At 45.3% G+C, this 20,395-nt stretch overlaps 1 protein-coding gene across 1 annotated transcript; it reads right to left on the bottom strand.

Annotated features, from left to right (window-relative positions):
* Positions 1 to 317: 317 nt before the first annotated feature.
* On the bottom strand, positions 318 to 18,963 carry LOC144738143 (uncharacterized). The gene is given in 5 exon segments (XM_078621094.1): positions 318 to 2,012; positions 2,015 to 2,098; positions 2,100 to 3,183; positions 13,368 to 13,434; positions 18,516 to 18,963. Coding segments are annotated over 5 exon segments (1,704 nt in total). The 5' UTR covers positions 18,574 to 18,963; the 3' UTR covers positions 318 to 1,601.
* Between the last annotated feature and the right edge of the window lie 1,432 nt (positions 18,964 to 20,395).

Raw genomic sequence — 20,395 nt, forward strand, 5'->3', positions numbered from 1 at the left:
GGGTAGCATTGTATTCTCCGCAGGGAATGGATTCTTTGCCACTCTACTCTCCCATTGACATATTTCGTTGCTGCCTCTTAGTATCTTTCACACGACGGTCAATGGTACAGTGTATAATAACAAATAGTATAACATTTATATGCTTAATACAATGTACAAAGTAATATATAGTATGCAGTACTAATCACATACCTGCATTTCCCATAAATATGCTAAATTCCTCTTGATATGCATATTCTTTTGTTAAGGCTCCCCCTTTCTTCCCCCCTTCCAACCCAGCTTATATATATGCTCCAAGCACGTGTGCTGTTTCATTCGGACGCTGTCGCCTCGACAGACCTGGTTTTCACCTGAGGATGGCTACTTGCGTCGTGGCCGAAACGTCGTGAGAATTATTTTATTATGTTTTATTTTTATTATTGTATTACTTCCCTTCTACGTGACTTTACCGAAAGAACCAAGAAGATGAATCCCTGCAGTCACGAAAGCTTTAAATCGAAACTTATACAGTGTATTAAACATTACACTTTTATACTATTTATTATTATACAATATGCTATACACTATACCATTGACCGTCGCGTGAAAGGTACTAAGAGGAAGCAAAGAAATATGTCAATGGGAGAGTGGTGGTAGGAAGCTTGCAGCGGAGCAAAGAATCCATTCCCTGCGGAGAATACAAGATATATAGTCAATGTCAGTGAGTGGACTGCGGTCTGAAAGTCACCGTAAACGTGAACACAATCAGTTAAGATCCGAAATGGTTTAATACGTCCTTCCAATGATTAATGAGCCAGAATCCATCTTCTCGGTTGAAATTGTCTCTGTGTTTTTATATGTGGATCACCTCATGAACGAATCTCTCATGGTAGCCAGATGGCTTGCAGAGAACCTCTGTCTTGGATAAGTCAATATCATGTGAGCCCACTGAATTGTAACAGTGATCTGCCACGGCTGAGGTGTTTGTCCTACCGTGTTTCAAGTCTGCTTTATGTTCACGGATGCGGTCCGAGACATGTCGTTTGGTTTCTCCAATGTAACTGAAAGTCACCATCGTGAGAATTATTTTATTACGTTTTTAGTAAAAAAAAAAAAAATTTATTTCCATTCTACGTGACTTTACCGAAAGAACCAAGAAGAAGAAAAAACATACTCTGATAATATATGCATTTTCTTTGAAACTGATTGGTCCACACCAGAGACAGCCTAGTATCAAACGGTGTTCGACCAGATGACGCTTAAAGGCGTGCTCTTCGAGTGTTTGTGATGATATATGATACAAAACTCCGAGTTGCTGAAGCAAGCACCATATAAATGCTAATATTCTTATTATAACATAGTGAATGTTTGGGAGCTTATTGGCTCTCGCTCCTAGTTAGAGATCTACCCAACCCACAGGTCCGTAAATACTTTACTCTGCAGGTTGAACCTAGGAATGCAGTGTTCAACTTCATGTTTTTTTCATTAAAGGCCTGTGACAAAGGTGAATCTATTGGAGCTTCATTGCCTCAAGCTTACACATCTACAGAGTGTCCATTTGACTTTGTATTGTCTAAGAAGTCCACCCACACCTCCACTTCCACAAACTGCTGGGAGGTTCCTCACTCTGCTTCACAGTCAGAATTCTCCTCCTGCTTCACGTTGCCTCCATCAATGTGAAGGTCTAATTTTGGAGTTGAATCTTCATCTTCACATTTCACCTTCACTTCTTCGCTCTTCACTGTTGCCTCTTCACATTTCACCTTCGCCTCTTCACATTTCACCTTGATACATTTCATAGTATCCAAGCTGGAATTTACTTTTGGTTCTTTTTTAAGGAGGGATGGGCTCATTGCAGCACTTTGACTTTCACAAGTCAATTTCAGACTCCGCTCCTTGGCGATCTTCTGATGCCTGTGTGTTCTCTGGTGTCTATAAAGCGGTGCTGACTGTGCAAACGCCTTCCTGCACAGAGTGCACTTGAAGGGTTTCTCTCCTGTGTGTGTTCTCTGGTGGATCTGAAGACCTAATGACCATGCACAAATGCCTTCTCACAGACATTGCACTTGAAGGGTTTCTCTCCTGTGTGCGTTCTCTGGTGTTTTTTCAAGGGCAAATGAATCTGAAAATGCCTTCTCACACACAGTGCATTTGCAGGCTTTCTCTCCTGTGTGCCTTCTTTGGTGTTCTTTAAGTTGAGATGACTTTGCAAATGCTTTATCGCACAAAAGGCACCTGAAGGGTTTCTCTCCCATGTGTGTTCTCTGGTGTTGTTTAAGAGGCAATGAACCTGAAAATATCCTCCAACACAAACTGCACTTTAAAAGTTTCTCTCCTATGTGTGTTCTCTGGTGTTCTATAAGATGTGATGACACTGCAAAGCGCTTCCCGCATAGAGTGCACCTGAAGAGTTTCTCTACTGTGTGTGTCTGGTGTTTTTTAAGAGCAGATGAATCTGAATATGCCTTCCCACACACACCTGAAGGGTTTCTCTCCTGTGTGTATTCTCTGGTGTCTTTTAAGGCCAGATTAATCTGAAAATGCCTTCTCACACACAGTGCACTTGAAGGCTTTCTCTCAGTGTGTGTTTTCTGGTGTTCTTTAAGGTGTGATGACACTGCAAAGGGCTTCCCACAAAGGGTGCACCTGAAAGGTTTCTCTCCTGTGTGTGTTCTCTGGTGCCTCTTAAGAACTGATGAATGAGCAAATGCCTTCTCACACACAGTGCACTTGAAGGCTTTCTCTCCAGTGTGTGTTCTCTGGTGTTCTTTAAGATGTGATGACTCTGCAAAGGGCTTCCCACAAAGGGTGCACCTGATAGGTTTCTCTCCTGTGTGTGTTCTCTTGTGCTTCTGAAGAACTGATGACTGCACAAATGCCTTCTCACACAAAGTGCATTTGAAGGGTTTCTCTCCTGTGTGTGTTTTCTGGTGCCTCTGAAGAACTGATAACTGTGCAAATGCCTTCTCACACACAGTGCATTTGAAAGGAGTCTCTCCTGTGTGTATTCTCTGGTGTCTTTTAAGAGCAGATGAATCTGAAAATGCCTTCTCACACACAGTGCACTTGAAGGGTTTCTTTCCTGTTTGAGTTCTCTGGTGCCGTGTCAAATTTCCAGGAAAATCCATGTTGTTTGCATACTGGTCCCATTGTTGTCTTTTTGTAGCGAGCTGCGCCGAGTGCCTTTGCTCCATCAGACCAATTCTGCAGAGGAAGCGTCAGGAGAAGCGTCAGCTGCAGACATAAAAAAATATACACACCATCTATGTCAGTATCAGGACACAAGAGGAATGAATATATAAACAGTCACACATGATTTACACGTCTATATCTATTCATATACAGTGATCCCTCGTTTATCGCGGTTAATGGGGATCGGAATATCCGCGAAGTAGGATTGGCCCCCCTAGGAATTTCCATATGTGTGTGTGGGTGCCAGAATGTTTAAAATATGTATATTTATACTTTTTATATATATATCGATTTAAAGCATTCGTGACTGCAGGGATTCATCTTCTTGGTTCTTTCGGTAAAGTCACGTAGAAGGGAAGTAATAAAATTATAAAAATAAAAAATAATAAAATAATTCTCACGACGTTTCGGCCACAACGCAAGTAGCCGTCCTCAGGTGAAAACCAGGTCTGTCGAGGCGACAGCGTCTGAATGAAACAGCACACGTGCTTGGAGCATGTATATAAGCTGGGTTGGAAGGGGGGAAGAAAGGGGGAGCCTTAACAAAAGAATATGCATATCAAGAGGAATTTAGCATATTCATGGGAAATGCAGGTATGTGATTAGTACTGCATATGCCCGTGCATTATGCAGGATTAGCAGCATCAAAGGGAGGGGATAAGGGTAGCATTAATGAAGGGAAGGAGTGTTAATAGTATGTAGCTGCAGTAACTAAAACCACCACGTAAACAACTAAAGTATAAACTACATATTATCATCAGTATACTAAATATACTCTACAATAAGCTGAGTTACTAACAGTAAGTAATACATTACAATTCTACGTCGTAAAAAATATATATAATATGCTTCCATCTAAACTTTATTCTCTTACATCACACGAGTCTACACCCTACTATATACTGCCATAGACAAACCCAACGTTAAATTATATATATCACATACCTGCATTTCCCATAAATATGCTAAAGTCCTCTTGATATGCATATTCTTTTGTTAAGGTGTTGTATGTGTCGGGTTATGAAATTTTGATAAAAATAAAAAAAATTAATAATTTTCCGAAAAATGCGCAAATCGAATTAATTATGTTAATGTGTGTATTAATATGCATAAATTATGATCATGCATGTTATTATATGCATAAATTATGATAATCGCTGAGATAATCGTAGTGATTTATGCGGATGCTTGCGATGATGTTAATGTGTGCAGTTGTGATAATTAGGCTCAGCTTCGTTTATCCAGAGTTGTCAATCAGGATAACACGATTATCATCGATTAAACGTTTACCGATTATCCTAGTGTGTTTTATGATATTTAAGGTCACCAGTTCAGATCTCATCAGGATACAGCTCTTATGAATAAGACAGTTTTGCATGGACTTGGAAAGAAGCACTCGAACAGTTGGTGTTAAGCAATTTTAATTCTAAACAAGCACGTGACATTCTATCATGCAGGTGAAACATGCGTCAATAATTCATGAATAACCAACTCTTATGCATTTGCGATACTATGCATTCGATTAATATGAATAACTAAAATTCTTATGCAATTACGAGGTTATGCAATTACCTAATATGAATGACTAAACTTTTTTTTTTTCCATTGGCGAAATTATGCAGTTAACGAAAATGAATGACTAAAACATTTCTTATTCATGTAACTCGACGGCAGCACTGCTTTGCACGATCAGTTGATATTGAACGCACCACCTCGAAATGGCAACCCTTTTTGAAACACAAAGATAACTTTTGAAAGTCTTATTCGTGTGCGTGTTGTGTGTGCGTTGTCCCCTTTAAATTTTTTTTAAAATTAATTTTACGAGCCGGGAGTTGTGTCGTTAGCTTGTGGGGTGGGGGAGGGATTATACAAACAGCGGCCAGAGAGGTTCTCTTGTGTTGGGCGTGGCCGCAGCGAGCCCTGCTGCTCCCTCGCTCAGCGTGTCGCTCGGCTTGTGCGCTCTCTCTCTCTCTCTCTCCACCGCTGGATGACGAGTTGGCACGATGCTGTCCTTGAAGATGCTCGGTCGCTCGTGTCGCTCGGTGGCGCTGGGTGTCGCTCGTTGGCGCACAGTGGCGCACGGTGGCGCACGCGCTTCCTTGGTGGCAGCCCCCGGCTTCTCCACTGCTCGATTGATTGTTGAGTCGGCACGATGCTCGCCGTCGCTCTGGACGTCTGGTGTGTTCACACTGGTCGCATTCGATGGCGCTGTCCTCTCCCTCCCAGCCGTTTGACCAGGCTTTCTCCACTGTTTCGCGCTCTCTGCTTTGCTCGCTTGGTCGACGCTTTGCGATCTCCGCCCTTTTACAGGTTGATTGCTTGTCGTCACTCGTCACTCTCTCTGCTCCGTGCTTCCCTTGTTCGTGAAGCTGCCAGCTTCACTCGCACTTAACTTCGTTCTGCGAGAAGCGACACCTGCTATCGGCATCGGTGTTTCGTTTCCTCACGACGCTCCGCCAGCCGGAGCACGGCTGAAACCCAGCCCCAACTCAGGTTGAACTCAGACTTCTGCGACTCGAACGACTCCTCCTCGTTCCATCACTTCTCGAGGCACAACCGCCCCAGCTCTCTTGCGAGCCCCCGTCGCAACGCTGCGTCGCAAGCCGAGTTGCGAGACCGAGCGCCTCGGACAGACTGCTCTCAGACTGTCACTTTAACGAAGTCTCGTCGTCCCATCTCTTCTCGAGGCACGACTGCCACAGCTCCCTTGCGTGCCCCGTCGCAATGCTGAGCTCGACTCGGACTGACTCAACCCAGACTGTCCTTTCGCGGTGTGCGCCCGTGCCTAACTCAAAACGTGACTCCCCTCTCTCCGCGTCTCTTGCGAGAGAAAACAAACAAGACAGAGTGAGAAGAAGCAGACACCCCCCCCCCCTTGTGACCTTTTGCTCCCTCCTTGCCCGTCAGACCCCGCTGGAAGACAAAGGTGGCTGAGGAGATGTTTGTAATACATTTATGTGGTCCTGTGTGTTACATTTATTCTTGAATTATATTTTATGAGTTCATTCGGTCTTAGTATCGTGGTAATCATTCGTCTATGTTTAATGAATATTCGTAATGATTCTCGTCACATTATTATTTTGGCTTCGCCAAGTTTAGTTCTCCAGAGATTGGTGTTTATTCTGAGTTATATTTTAATGTCCTGAGGTTAAGCGTAATTATGTTTCCACTTAAGCTTTCTGGAATTCGTACTCTTTAGTTTTTTTTTTTTTGGAAGGTCGTGTAGGTAGGAAACATATAATAATAGAAAAAAATAGTATTGTTTGTTGGTTAATTATCTTTGTTAAGTTTCTACTTTTCGGTAAGGAAAACGTTAAGAAAACGCGAAGTTTCAACCGTTATTTATTCTGCCCTTATCTTGTACATCTCCAGTTGTCTTGGGAGGCTAGTCCATACATCTTTTGTCCATCTGGATGTCCATGACCTCTTTGTGACCGAACTCTCAACATTTTAACCACCCTCCATGTTTCATGGATTCCTGGTGTTCTTGTGAGGAGAAGTGAGTTGTTTTCATTAATTAATTAAAAAAAAGGTATATATATATTTAAAAAAATTATTATATATTTTTTGAATTGTTCTTAATTAAAAAAAAGGGTATAGACACAACAAAGGCTCCCCCTTTCTTCCCCCCTTCCAACCCAGCTTATATACATGCTCCAAGCACGTGTGCTGTTTCATTCAGACGCTGTCGCCTCGATAGACCTGGTTTTCACCTGAGGACGGCTACTTGCGTTGTGGCCGAAACGTCGTGAGAATTATTTTATTATGTTTTATTTTTATTATTTTATTACTTCCCTTCTACGTGACTTTACCGAAAGAACCAAGAAGATTTATATATATATATATTTTACTTAAATCTATTTAATTATAAAACCTTAATAATATACATTCACTCTCTCTCTCTCTCTCATACGCTACGTATTATGATGCGCAGCCAATCAGCTCACGGGATACTGTACATCCACTCGTGCTCTCATTCGTCGATCTCGCGCCGGGAACCAATCACGTGCCTTGTTTGAGTGCCCGTGGGTACAGTATGTACAAAGCCTCTGAGAGAGTTTCTCTCTTTGTCTGGCATCCTGGGAAACCGTTTCTCTCGCGCATCACGATCAAACAACGCTGCTTTCCGCAATACGGCTGCCGATATGGCAGTATTTTTGAATTTTTATTTTTTGATGGATATTTTTGAAAAATCCGCGATGCACTGAGGCCACAAAACTTGAACCACGAAGTGGCGAGGGATTACTGTATTCAAGATATTCCCCAATTCATCACACGGGCTGTTAAGGCACACAATGAGAGGACAAATGGTTATAAATATTTCTGGAAGCCCTAGTATCTTAAAATAAATGTTAACGCAAAACACCAAGCACACAATTTCGGCTGCCTGGCTGCAAAAGTAGTATGTATGAAAGCAAAATTCAGCTAACATAGCAAAGGCTGTTGAAAATAATACTATTTGTAGTATGCAGAAATGCATCAATAAATGTTCAATCGCAACTTAGAGGTGTGAAGCCAGGCTCAGATTTTCTTGAATGCTTGGATGAACAGATCTAACTTCAGCAGCATACATGCTGTGTTAATTTCCTGACTGTTTCCATTCTTCCAAAAAGTTCCAGAGGGAAACTAAAATAAACGATGGTTTTGATTTAACCTCCATTTTCAATAGTTAATTTTCTATACTGACACTGTTACACACTGGCATGGTGATGTGTCCAGAACCATGCCTGGCCGCATTCATCTGCTCAGTATTGATGCTTCCTCACTTCACCATGTAATTCATTTAAGATCAATCAACATAGCAGAGGCCCACAAGCAGTTCAGCTTTCACTTATCAATCATGTTTGCTGTTGGCGATAATCAAACTAATTGTTGAGTTCATAATGCAGTGAAATAACTGCACCACAGCTCCCCACAAAGATAATCTCTTAAATACACATACATTTCACATGCATTATTGACATATTATATAAACAAAACATCCACCATTCATGACGAATTGCAAGTAACCTTATCCTAGTGCTAATGCCATGGTAGGTGCAATTTAAGGCCATGTAAGTATGGATTACTTGTCAGCAGGCAATTGGAATGATCCAGGTGTTAAATGATGACTGACAGATGAACCAGCTGTGCTCCCCCCACTGTCTTGCTGGGTTTTAGGAACACAGCGTTCCACCTATTATTCATGTGGGGGTCGCTCTTCCGACCTCATCGTTGTTGCAGAGAAAATATCTATTAACTGCCCTGCAGCATATCGCACAGAGGCCAATCTTGACACTCCTGGTATCAGTCATCTGCAGGTCTGATCACCTCCACATCCTCCAGTCTCTTCTCTAACCAATGCCATGCCTGTTCAGCCCCTAATATCTGGACAAACAAAAGATGCTTGAGCATGCAGTGTCTGGGAATGCGGGATTCATGACCGAACCAATGCAGCCTCGCCTGCCAAAGAGACTCAAGATGATATTCTCTATTGATATCTTAAGGATCTGTAAGCTTCTCATCGGCAGGCCAGCCTTCATTGTATAAGCCAGCAGAGATGGTAATTTAAATAAGTTCATATTCTGAATCCACAGAGTAATATCTGTGGCCAAGAAGAATCACAGCTTTATTCGTTCTTTTCTAAAAACGCTTTTCCTGGTGAGGGTCACGGTGGCAGCATGCTGAGAAGGGCGGTCCATGCCTCCCTTTCCCTGGCGACAGACTCGAGCTCATCCTGGGGAATTCCCAAGCGTTCCCAGGCCAGCCGAGCGACATAGTCCCACCCGCGTGTCCTGGGCCAGCCCTGGGGTCATCGCCCAGTGGGACGTGTCTGGTAGAGTTCCAGGCGGAGTCTATTGGGGGGCTTCCTTACAGAAATTCTATATTGATATCACTACTATAGCCAGGCCCTGTGTTCTCCAACAAGCGCCTCGTGGCCACGTGACCCACATAAATTAGTCGGGTAAGCTCAAAATGGCTACGTGGTGCAATCCTGTGCGTCGAACATCTGCAGGATGAAGGGTGAGGGGCGGGTGCGATGCCAGTATGGCAGGGAGAGGGATAGTCTCAGATGGACTAGACCATGGCGATGGACACTCAAAGCTTTGTATGGAGCAAATGTCCAGGCACCTTCCACCCAGTTACAGTCTAATGAAAGAATTCTGCTCTACTAATTTGAAGTGAGACTTTGGCTGCCAAACCAGAGCTGGTCGTGAACACATCAACCAGGTATGGGTGCTCCTCCAAAACTTGTAGAACTGCGTGATTATTCATGGAGAGTTGGGGAGGTGCAGTGTTGTATGACGTGACATTCCCAGGCAGATGATTCATTTTTGTGGAACATTTGCAAGACCCCATTTCATGATGGAATTATCAAGACACAAAACAAATTCCCTAATTCCATCTGATTGAGTAGCCATTACCAAATCATCAGCAGATGTAACATGGTTGACCAGCAGGGAACGATCCTTTATGAAAACCAGTCATCAATTAGCATATCATTATCACCGTAATGAATGCAATCGTTTTATATGATCATTGGGAGCTTCTCAAACTACATAGTTATTTCTTGATTTAAAGCTTTCGTGACTGCAGGAATTAATACTCTTTGGGTCTTTCGGTCAAGTCACGTACATAGAAAATAATAGATCACGACGTTTCGATCGCAACACACGCAATCATCTTCAGGTGAGAGAAAGCTGCCGAGACGAGGTCTTATATAGGCCTGAGATTGGTACATCAAGGTAGATGCGTGGAGCTAGAAATGGTCCAACCACAGAGGCTGGGGCAGTGGCCTTTGTATTGTGAGAGATTAGCATGTCAATGGCTGGGGCAGTGGCCTTTGTATTGTGAGAGATTAGCCTGTCCTAAGATGGGTGCATTATTGGAAGAAGTGATGAACCAGGTAAATATTCTTAGGTTTTTTCGGTAAAGTCACGTAGGTAGAAAATTAAAATTAATAAAAGTAAAATAAAAATCACGACGTTTCGGTGGAAACACAAGCTTCCGTCTTCAGGTGGAACCGTCACAGCACGATTGCTGTATCAAGTAAGATAAATTCCAAGAAAACCGTCCTTGTATATATATACTGGTTGAGGGTGGGAGGAGCCAAGGCAGGCCCCTGGATATTATTATTATTGTGAAGTTGGTGTGGCTAAAGCCGCTGCTAGGAATGAGCCTTTGTTGTGTAGACTGGTTGAACTGGGAGGTTCCAAGAGTTGTTAAGGTGCGGCTGATGTAAAGGTGCGGCTGATGTAAAGGTGCGGCTGCTGTAAATGGGACTGAGCCTTTATTACGTAGATGAAACAGCACTTTGCTACGTTGCTGGGATTAATTCTAGATTTGCCAAATGTGTGGTAAAACTTAAAGCAGGAAAACCAGTGTGAAAAAAGAAGAAACTATACGGTAACTGAAGAATAGTGCCTGTCAAATAAGATGGTCCAAATATGTGTAGTTAAATATTTTTTGCATGGTTAATAACATCTTTCCAATGATTACTAAGTTTGTACCCATCATCACGGTTGAAATTATGTCTGTGTTTGTATATGTAATAAAGGACTCTTGGACTGGGTCTGTCTCCATTGTCCTTTATTGTGGTTCTTACAACTTTGCCCGCACGGCGTCTCGCTCAGAATCTCCTCCGTCTCCCGCTCGGCAGCCCCACTGCTGCCTCCGCTCCTGCAGCCCTGCTGCTGGCTCCCTATGCAGCCCCGCTGCTGGCTTCTCCTCAGCCTCTCCGCCTCCGACCTGCAGCCCCACGGCTGCTCTCTATGCAGCCCCGCTGCTGGCTTCTCCTCAGCCTCTCTGCCTCCGACCTGCAGCCCCACGGCTGCTCTCTATGCAGCCCCGCTGCTGGCTCCCCTGGTCTCCTCCGTGCCCGGACACCGCTGGCCAACGGTGCCGAGTCCCAGCCTGTGGCGATCACGCCACTTTTCCACCTTCTGCCCTGAGTGGCCTCCTCCTGTCTTTACTCCCACACTCTCCCCTTGCTCTTCCGGTTCCTGCCCTTAAAAGCACTCCTTCTCCCCACGTAACACAACTCCTCCCACCTGTTACGTAATATCTGCGAGGCCGTTTACGCTCGCATTACATATATTTGGATGGCTTCGTGTACAAACCTTTGATGGTAGCCAGGAGGTTTGCAGAGTACCTTGGTCTCGGAAAATAAAATTTCATGAGAGCCCACAGCATTGTAGCAATGATCGGCAACGGCGGAAGAATCAGTTTTGCCGTGTTTCAGATCTGACTTGTGCTCGCGGACACGATCAGAGATATGACGTTTCGTTTCTCCAATGTAGCAATCACCACAGCTGCAACTCAGTTTGTAGACTGCAGTGTATTGTAAGTCAGGAATGACATCTTTCACAGATGGAATTAGATCACGGATTTTATGTACTGTACTGAATTGGACTTGGATCTTATGTTTGTTTACAATTTTGGAGATCTTTTTGGTCACGCCTGCTATGTATGGCAACGTGATAGTTTTGAACGGAGTTTCAAGTGGCTGTTTCTGTATGGTGGGAGAAACAGCTTGGCGGATGGTGCGGTCATAGTATCCGTTCATCCTGAGGGCCCGATGTACATACTTTATTCACTGGCCAGGTGGTGTTGGTCAGAAATGCCATGAGCTCTGTGGTATAGCATTTTGATGAAATAATTATTTTGAGATGGGTGGTGGTAGGGATCAGGTTTCAAGTAGGAATCTGTGTGGGTGGCTTTCCTGTAGACAGAATGTCCCAAGGATCCGTCAGGTCTCCTCTCAAACAGAATATCTAAGAATGGTAGTTTACCATCTTTCTCCACTTCCATGGTGAATCTGATGGATGGGTGTCTGGAATTTAATGGTCCAAGAAGTGGTTCAATGCTGGGAAGCCATGTGGCCAAATGACGAAAGTGTCATCCACATACCTCTTCCACAGGGAAGGACGCAGGGTGGATGTCTGGATGGCGTCTGATTCAAACTTTTCCATGAACATCTTGGCTATCACTGGTGACAAGGGGGAGCCCATAGGGGTACCCTCATTCTGTTTGTAGAAGGTGCCATTCCAGGTAAAATAAGTGTTGGTGAGGCAATGCCTATCCAGCGCAGGTACATCCGAATTCAATCCATGTTCGACCAAGTCCTCAATTATTGTTAGGGTGTCAGGTACTGGGACTTTGGTAAACAGAGATAATACATCAAAACTGACGAGGATATCATCAGGAGATAGTACCATGTCCTTGACCATAGAGACTAATTGGGTTGAGTTGAGTACTGCCGAAGAGGCCTTGCCTGTGAAGGGAAGCAGAGAATCTGATAGAAACCGGGATAGTTTGTAGGTAGGAGAGTTGATCATCGACACAATGGGTCGTAGCAGGGTGCCTTCTTTATGGATCTTGGGAAGACCATAGAGTCTGGGAGGTCTTGCCGCCGTTGGTTTTAGAGAGGGACGTTTGGTTGGTTCGATTAGGGAAGTCGAACTCGTGATGATTTTGTTGCTTGTTGTCGTTAGGCTGTTAGTAGGATCGTTTTTAATTTTAGAGTAACTCCCATCATTAAGTAGGTCCAGGATTTTGTTGTTGTATGAATCTTTATCCATGATGACCGTGGCATTGCCCTTGTCTGCCGAGAGGATGACTATATCATCTCTCTTTTTTAGGTCCGCGAGTTCAGAGCGTTCGTTTTTGCTAATGTTACTAGTGGGATTCTTAGCATTCTTAAGAATAGTGGCTATTTCAGCTCTTGCTACATCCGCATGGATGTGTCCTACGCCTCTGAGGGCTACATCAATCTGAGAAATCACATCCTCTACTAGTATATATTTAGGGGTGACAGCGAAATTTAGTCATTTGGCCAGAACCGTTTTCAGATTGTCAGAAATTAGGATGTTACTCTGATTAATAACGGTCTTGTTGACATCTAGCTTTGTGATGTGTGGCTCTGGTTTGTTCTTAGATAGTAGGTTGAATTTAGAAATCAGGTTAGCTTTGCATTTGGCTGACATTGAGTCAGCAGAAGCAGAAGTCATGTTGTCAATGTGGTTCCAATCGGAAGGGGACATTTTTTGTGTTAACATTAAATGTGTTTGTAAGAGAGTCTTGTCTAAATTATCGAGTTCAGATCGGAGTAACCTTATTCTCTCCGAGATTAGTGATAGACTAGCTTTAAATAAAATCTGTTTAGAGTTCGGTGAGGACACAGCAGCAGATGTGAGTGTGAAAGCGATGGGTATTACCTTGTTATCTCGGCATCTCTTGAGGAAGGCCAGCGTCTCGAGAAGCTGTGACTTCTTGTCTCGTTGTCTGTGTATACAAACACAGACATAATTTCAACCGTGATGATGGGTACAAACTTAGTAATCATTGGAAAGATGTTATTAACCATGCAAAAAAGATTTAACTACACGTATTTGGACCATCTTATTTGACAGGCAATATTCTTCAGTTACCGTATAGTTTCTTCTTTTTTCACACACTGGTTTTCCTGCTTTAAGTTTTACCACACATATTTGGCAATCTAGAATTAATCCCAGCAACGTAGCAAAGTGATGTTTCTTCTACATAACAAAGGCTCAGTCCCATTTACAGCAGCCGCACCTTTACATCAGCCACACCTTAACAACTCTTGGAACCTCTCAGTTCAACTAGTCTACACAACAAAGGCTCATTCCTAGCAGCGGCTTTAGCCGCACCAACTTCACACAATAATAATAATAATGTCCAGGGGCCTGTCTTGGCTCCTCCCACCCTCAACCAGTATATATACAAGGACGGTTTTCTTGGAATTTCTCTTACTTGATACAGCAATCGTGCTGTGACGGTTCCACCTGAAGACGAAGCTTGTGTTGCCTCCGAAACGTCGTGATTTTTATTTTATTTTTTATTTTACTTTTATTAATTTTAATTTTCTACCTACGTGACTTTACCGAAAAAAACTAAGAATATGAATCCTTGCAGTCACGAAAGCTTCAAATCTAAAACCAGGTAAAGTCTTAACTTGCTATGTTTCCATCCTTTCTACCGATGTTAACTGACTCTCTGATGTCTTTGTATTGACAGGCTGGGTGTCCACTGCCCAGCCTTTGTGGTTGGACTATCTCTAGCTCCACCCACCTACCTTGATGCTCCCATCTCAGGACAGGCTAATCTCTCACAATACAAAGGCCACTGCCCCAGCCATTTACATGCTAATCTCTCACAATACAAATGTAATGCGAGCGTAAATGGGGTTGCTGCTTGACTCTGGCCCAATCACACGACCCGGGGTATTGGGGGCGGAGCCCGGTATGGGGGGCGTGTGAGAGGGGCCGCCGTTCACCTCGGCTCCAATGGGAAGCGAGGTGAATGGAGGTGGAGCCAGCAGGGCAGTATGGGAAGAGCGGATCTGACGATCCGGAAGGGAGGAGTCAGGGTCACGTGGGAGAGAGGTTATAGAGGGGAACCCGGAAAAGATCGGGGCCAGTCGATGGAGTGAAGAGGAGGGACCACGTTGGGTGGCCGCCGCGCCATCAGCCACGTGGCTGATGGGGCTTGGCACACCGTCGGCCAGCGGTGTGCGGAGCGAGAGGAGCGTGCAGGGCACGCGAGGGAGCTGACGGAGGAGCGTGCGGGGCACGCGAGAGGAGCGTGCGGGGCACGCGAGAGGAGCGTGCGGGGCACGCGAGAAGAGATGATGGTTCCTTGTCAGGACCAGCGGGGTGTGAGGACGAGAGGAGGAGTGGAGGAGGAAGTGCGTGCGGGGCGCACGCGAGACGACGCTGGTCCGTGGAGGAGGCCAGTGGGGTGCGGAGAAGAACCCAAATAAAGGACGAACGGAGACCAACATCGCCTGACAGAGTCCTTTATTACACAAAGGCCACTGCCCCAGCCTCTGTGGTTGGACCATCTCGAGCTCCACCCAACTACCTTGATGTACCCATCTCAGGCCTATATAAGACCTTGTCTCAGCAGCTTTCTCTCTCCCTCACCGTAAGACGATTGCTCGTGTTGCCATCGAAACGTAGTGATCTATTATTTTATATCTATGTAACTTGACCCAAAGACCCCAAGAGTACATAGTTATTGAAGATGCTATGTAATGTAATGCATGGGGCCAGAGTGAATTTCTGTCAAAAGCCAAGTTGAACAGGAAATGGCTCCGATTCCTGGTCCTCAAATAATGTGAGCAGAGGTATACATTTAAAAACAAATAACAACCCGAAGCCCCAAGCCTCTTTATGGTACAACTAGCGGTAAGTACCTGGCGTTGCCCGGGTGAAAAAGGCAGACACACACATGGACTTACACACAGACATGGATCTACACACATAGAAACACGTGGACTTACACGCACACACGCACACATATGAACTCACACACACAGACATCGACTTTAGACACATGTAGTTTACAAATCGACTCAAACACACAGAGTTACACACACATATCGACTCACACATATATACATAGACTGAACAACAACCACCATTCGCCACAAATTGGCGGTGACATCACCAAAACGCTTGTGGCAGGCTATGTGCACCTTTAAGTCACGTGAAGTGTCGAACGCCCACTGGCAGGAGGTCACGGGGCAGACCCAGATGGCACAGGTCGACTGAGACGACTGGCTGCACCACCTGTGCCCCCTACTGTGGCAACTTGTGTGCTTTAGCCACACCTGATTAGCCCCCTCGATCTGGCCGAACAAAAGCTGTTTAGGCATGCGGTGGCTGGGCATGTGGGCTACATGACTCGGGCAACGCAGCCTTGCCTGCCGGAGGAGCTCACCGATGGGACTTTGTGCACATCTTTCAAGGATTTGTAAGCTCCTCACACAATGCAGCCTGGTTAAACCCAGGATGGATCGTTAGCAGGCCAGCCTAAATGTTTCTAACCGGCGAAGAAAGGGGGTGCACGTTTCGCAAGCGTAGAAAAGGGAAGGATTACCATGGCCGAGAAGACCTGGAACTTTATGCGGAGCGAGAGACCAGGTAGCTTCCACACAGCATAACGCAGCCAATGAAAAGACAATGGTGCTCGAGCACACTGGTCAGGTATGGGAATCTCTCCAATCTCTGCACAACTTGCGCATCACCAATTGTGAGTAGTGGGGGTGGATTGTCCGATGGTACAAAATACGCAAGCAGGTGCCTAGTTTTGGTGGGGCTGATGGTGGCAAGCTCCAGGTTCAGCAGCAGTGCCTCCAACTCCTCCTCTGAGTGAGCAGCAATCACCAGAACATCGGCATACATAACGTGGTTGAGCAATAGGGAGGCATCCCTTGACCGCACCCGGGCATTGATCAGCCTCCCATTGTATCTGTACCAGATGGTAATTCCTCCGAACTACAGTCATACCTCGGTATACGACCGCTTTGAAATACGTCAAATTTGGCATACGTCGTGTTTTGAGGAGAAAAAAATGTCTTGGAATACGAACTTGTATGGGTCGGGATCAGTCACCGCGTACCCGCGTATACCCCGTTCACGACTGAAACAAAGCGCCGCTCCTCAGTCTGCCTGTAGATCTAATTCAGTGCACAACCCTTGCTATAACTCTCCGTGAATTTTCACGTGTTTTTTGTCATTTTAGCGTAAATTTTCAGCACGGTAAAGTGATGTTAATTTTTTGTATTTCAATTTATTTGAATTTATTTATGCATTTATTTAAATCTATGCATTTTACGAATAAGTAATGTATAGAAAGCAATATAAACTATCATTTCTTATACTCTGGAACAGATTATTTCCTTTCCCTTTATTTCTTATGGGAAAAAATCGTTTGGTATATGTCATTTTCGGTAAAAGTCATACTTTTCAGAATGAATTAACGACGTATACCGAGGTACCACTGTATGTGGTAAAAAGATATATGTAAAATAATGTGGGAGCCAGACATCCTTGTTACCCGAAGGTGTAAAGGGAATGGCTCTGACTCACGGCCACGGAGTTTGACGTGGGGCCGCTCACCATCATGAAAGTCCTTAAGGATCGTGAGCAGAGGGTCAGAGACTCCGAAAGCACGAAACCCAGAGGCCAGGCCTACTGATGGTATCATAGGCCTTGACCATGTAAATAAAGCACACACATGGACTAAGACACACACAGGGACCAACAGACATGCAAAGAAATGGACTTACACTGACTAACATGGAGCCACGCACACACAGCAACTAACACACACGCACATGGACTGACACACACAGACATATGGACTCACACACACATAGACATCTACTTGAGATACACACACATGGAGTTACACACACATTTCGACGTACACACATACAGCGACTCACACACACAGACTCACACATACATAGACTGACACACACATTGCCGTACACACACATACACATATGGACTCTCATACACAGCCATATACTTTAGATACAGACACATGGAGTTACACACACATATCAAGTCACACACACGCATTGACTTACACACACATACATCGATGGACAGGCACACATGTATGGACTTACACACACGTGGAGTAACACACACACAGCGACTGATACACACACATGGACCGAGACGCACACTTGGACTGACACACACACACAAACACATCGACGTAAACACATAGACACATCGAGCGTTGTCCGTTCGAAAGAGACAGACACACACATGGACTTACACACAAACGCAAGGACTTACACGCACACACATATGGACTCAAACACACACATCAACTCACACACACACAGCTCGACGTGAAAAGCAATTCCCGATGATGGCACAGCTATCAGCATCGCAGTACTACGTATCAGTACATTGCGGGGCGTGAGCAATCGAAACAATAGAAATGCATAGAAGAAATAAGCTGAAATAAGTGAACATAAAATAGCAGCAGTACGTACAAGTTGAGAAGCAGGCTACAGTCTAGATGATAGACTCCCAGTACGCCGACTCAATGACATAAGCATTGCTACAGTGTACATAAAAAGCTGGCCGTATAGGCAGCAGCTGAAAAAGCAGAATACAGTCGACATGAAAGGCTGGCAGTACACTGAACTAAACCGAATGCGCATGACTTGGCAGGGTCGCCCCCCCCCCACAATTGGCGTGAGTTGGTATGGCCGATGTGTTTTAACATCTTAACACCTGTTTTGTTGCCAAAAAAGGGGGAAACCTCTTATTATATTTGATACTGGCAAAGGAGGTCCCATGAAGTAGTGAGCCAGATGAAGACAAATTAAACTTCAGCAGAGAATTAAAGCAAATGCAATCAGACGAGGGCAAGAGGCAAGGCCCCGCATGGGTAGGCCCCACGTTGTAATGTTCCAATCTGGACATCGATTCCATACTCGCTGCTCCTCAATTGATATCCCTACGAGAGAGAGACGGAGCGAGGCTCTACCTGGGTGAACAACAACAACCACCACGATGTGAACTTCTCACCTCGGATCTCAGTGAGAGCGCGCGCGGTGCAGCAGCTTCCGGATATAAATAAAAACATTTCTTCTTTTATTATTTCCCTTCTAAGTGACTTTACCGAAAGAACCAAGAATATGAATCCCTGCAGTCACGAAAGCTTTAAATCCAAAACCAGGTAAAGTCTTAACTTGCTATGATGTTTCCATCCTTTCTACCGATGTTAACTGACTCTCTGATGTCTTTGTATTGACAGGCTGGGTGTCCACTGCCCCAGCCTTTGTGGTTGGACTATCTCTAGCTCCACCCACCTACCTTGATGCTCCCATCTCAGGACAGGCTAATCTCTCACAATACAAAGGCCACTGCCCCAGCCATTTACATGCTAATCTCTCACAATACAAATGTAATGCGAGCGTAATGAGACAGGCTTATGTCCAGTGATGAGCCGTGGATGCTGAACCCGTCGCAATGAACTAGCGACGGTATTTATGAATAAATTATGTTAATGAACGCAAGTGAGTGTGTGTAGCTGTGCCCAAATAAGGATTTTTACTCGAACCGAAATCGACAGTGACCAACCAGACGTGACGTCCAGGGGGGTTGGGGGAGGGGGTGAATACCTTGGTGACATGACGTCCTAGCGAGATACACCTCCTTCAGGCGTCTCTCACGATGAGGTAATGCGGAGTTGTGACGTCAGAGAGCAGGGGTTTCAGTTTTCAGTGTCAGTTTCATTTATTTGGTACGTATAGCCCTGTGAGCCATTCGGCTCTTGAATCGGGTGCAACCGCAACAAACAAAAAACAAAAACACGAACAAGTAAACATCTTAAAGTGGCTATGCGCAAACAGAAAAATCCAGGAAAAAACTGAAAAATCTTCCAGAAAAGCACATTACACCAACGCTGTGTGCAAAAATCCCAGTGGGATGCAAGTCAAACAACAACAACCACAAGACAACTTAGATTAAAGCCATCAGTTTAACTCCGTACTACAACAGACAAACATGGCCAAACCAAAAAACGTTTCGAAATCACCAAAATAAAGCCGTAAAAGCAATGTAACAGTGATCATAGGAACTGTGACCGAAATTTCACAATAATCGACATAAACAACATGTACTGTGGTGCCACAGCGACGGGGCCGCTCTGCCGAGCCAGGGAGCCGCCCGGCTTCCCCCACCGCACTGCCCCCCATCACCCCCCCCACATAAGCACACACCCGCACGCATTCCCCCCCCCCCCCCCCATAGAGCTGGAAGGGAAGGTCACCTGACCGACCGGTTTTTATCCGAGAAACCCTTATCGGGATTAATTCTCACGGTTTCCGGCGATCAGGGAATTGGACGACCTCCCCCGTGCTACGTTGCGCCGCGGCGCTGCGACCAGCCTTAATATGGTGTGGTCGCGGCATGGGGCATTCGGCCACCGCGGTGGAGGCGCATTTTCCCCCCACACACACCCCCACGGGTCGACGAGACAGGCGGAGGAGGGAGGGGACAGCATGAATAGCGGGACCGCATGGGCTCTTGCGCATAGTCATGGAGGGTTGGGAACATTACGCTTGAGCGCGCAGGCTCCATTGTTAGGAAGGGTAAGGGAGTAATTAGGATGTACGCCGCCAACGCCGCTCACTGATTAGCATATCAAAAGCGCCCGGAACCGCCGTGCGCGGGCTCGAGGTGCACGAGCCCATTGTTCAGCGCAGCCTCCCTTTGAGGTAGGGAGGATAAATAGGGGGGCAAAAAGGGGAAATAGCTCTCTTGCTCCAGCGCCAGGCGACCAGACGCAGCTCCAGCCTGCGACCCGGACGTCCGTGCGACGCACCGAGGTACGCTGTTAGCACAAGGATCAGCGGACCGCCGTGGACACTTAACAGTGAGTAAGAAGGTGAATTAGAATCATA

Source organism: Lampetra planeri, chromosome 78 (assembly GCF_965212315.1).
Source record: "Lampetra planeri chromosome 78, kcLamPlan1.2.h2, whole genome shotgun sequence".
In the NCBI taxonomy this organism is placed as follows: domain Eukaryota; kingdom Metazoa; phylum Chordata; class Hyperoartia; order Petromyzontiformes; family Petromyzontidae; genus Lampetra; species Lampetra planeri.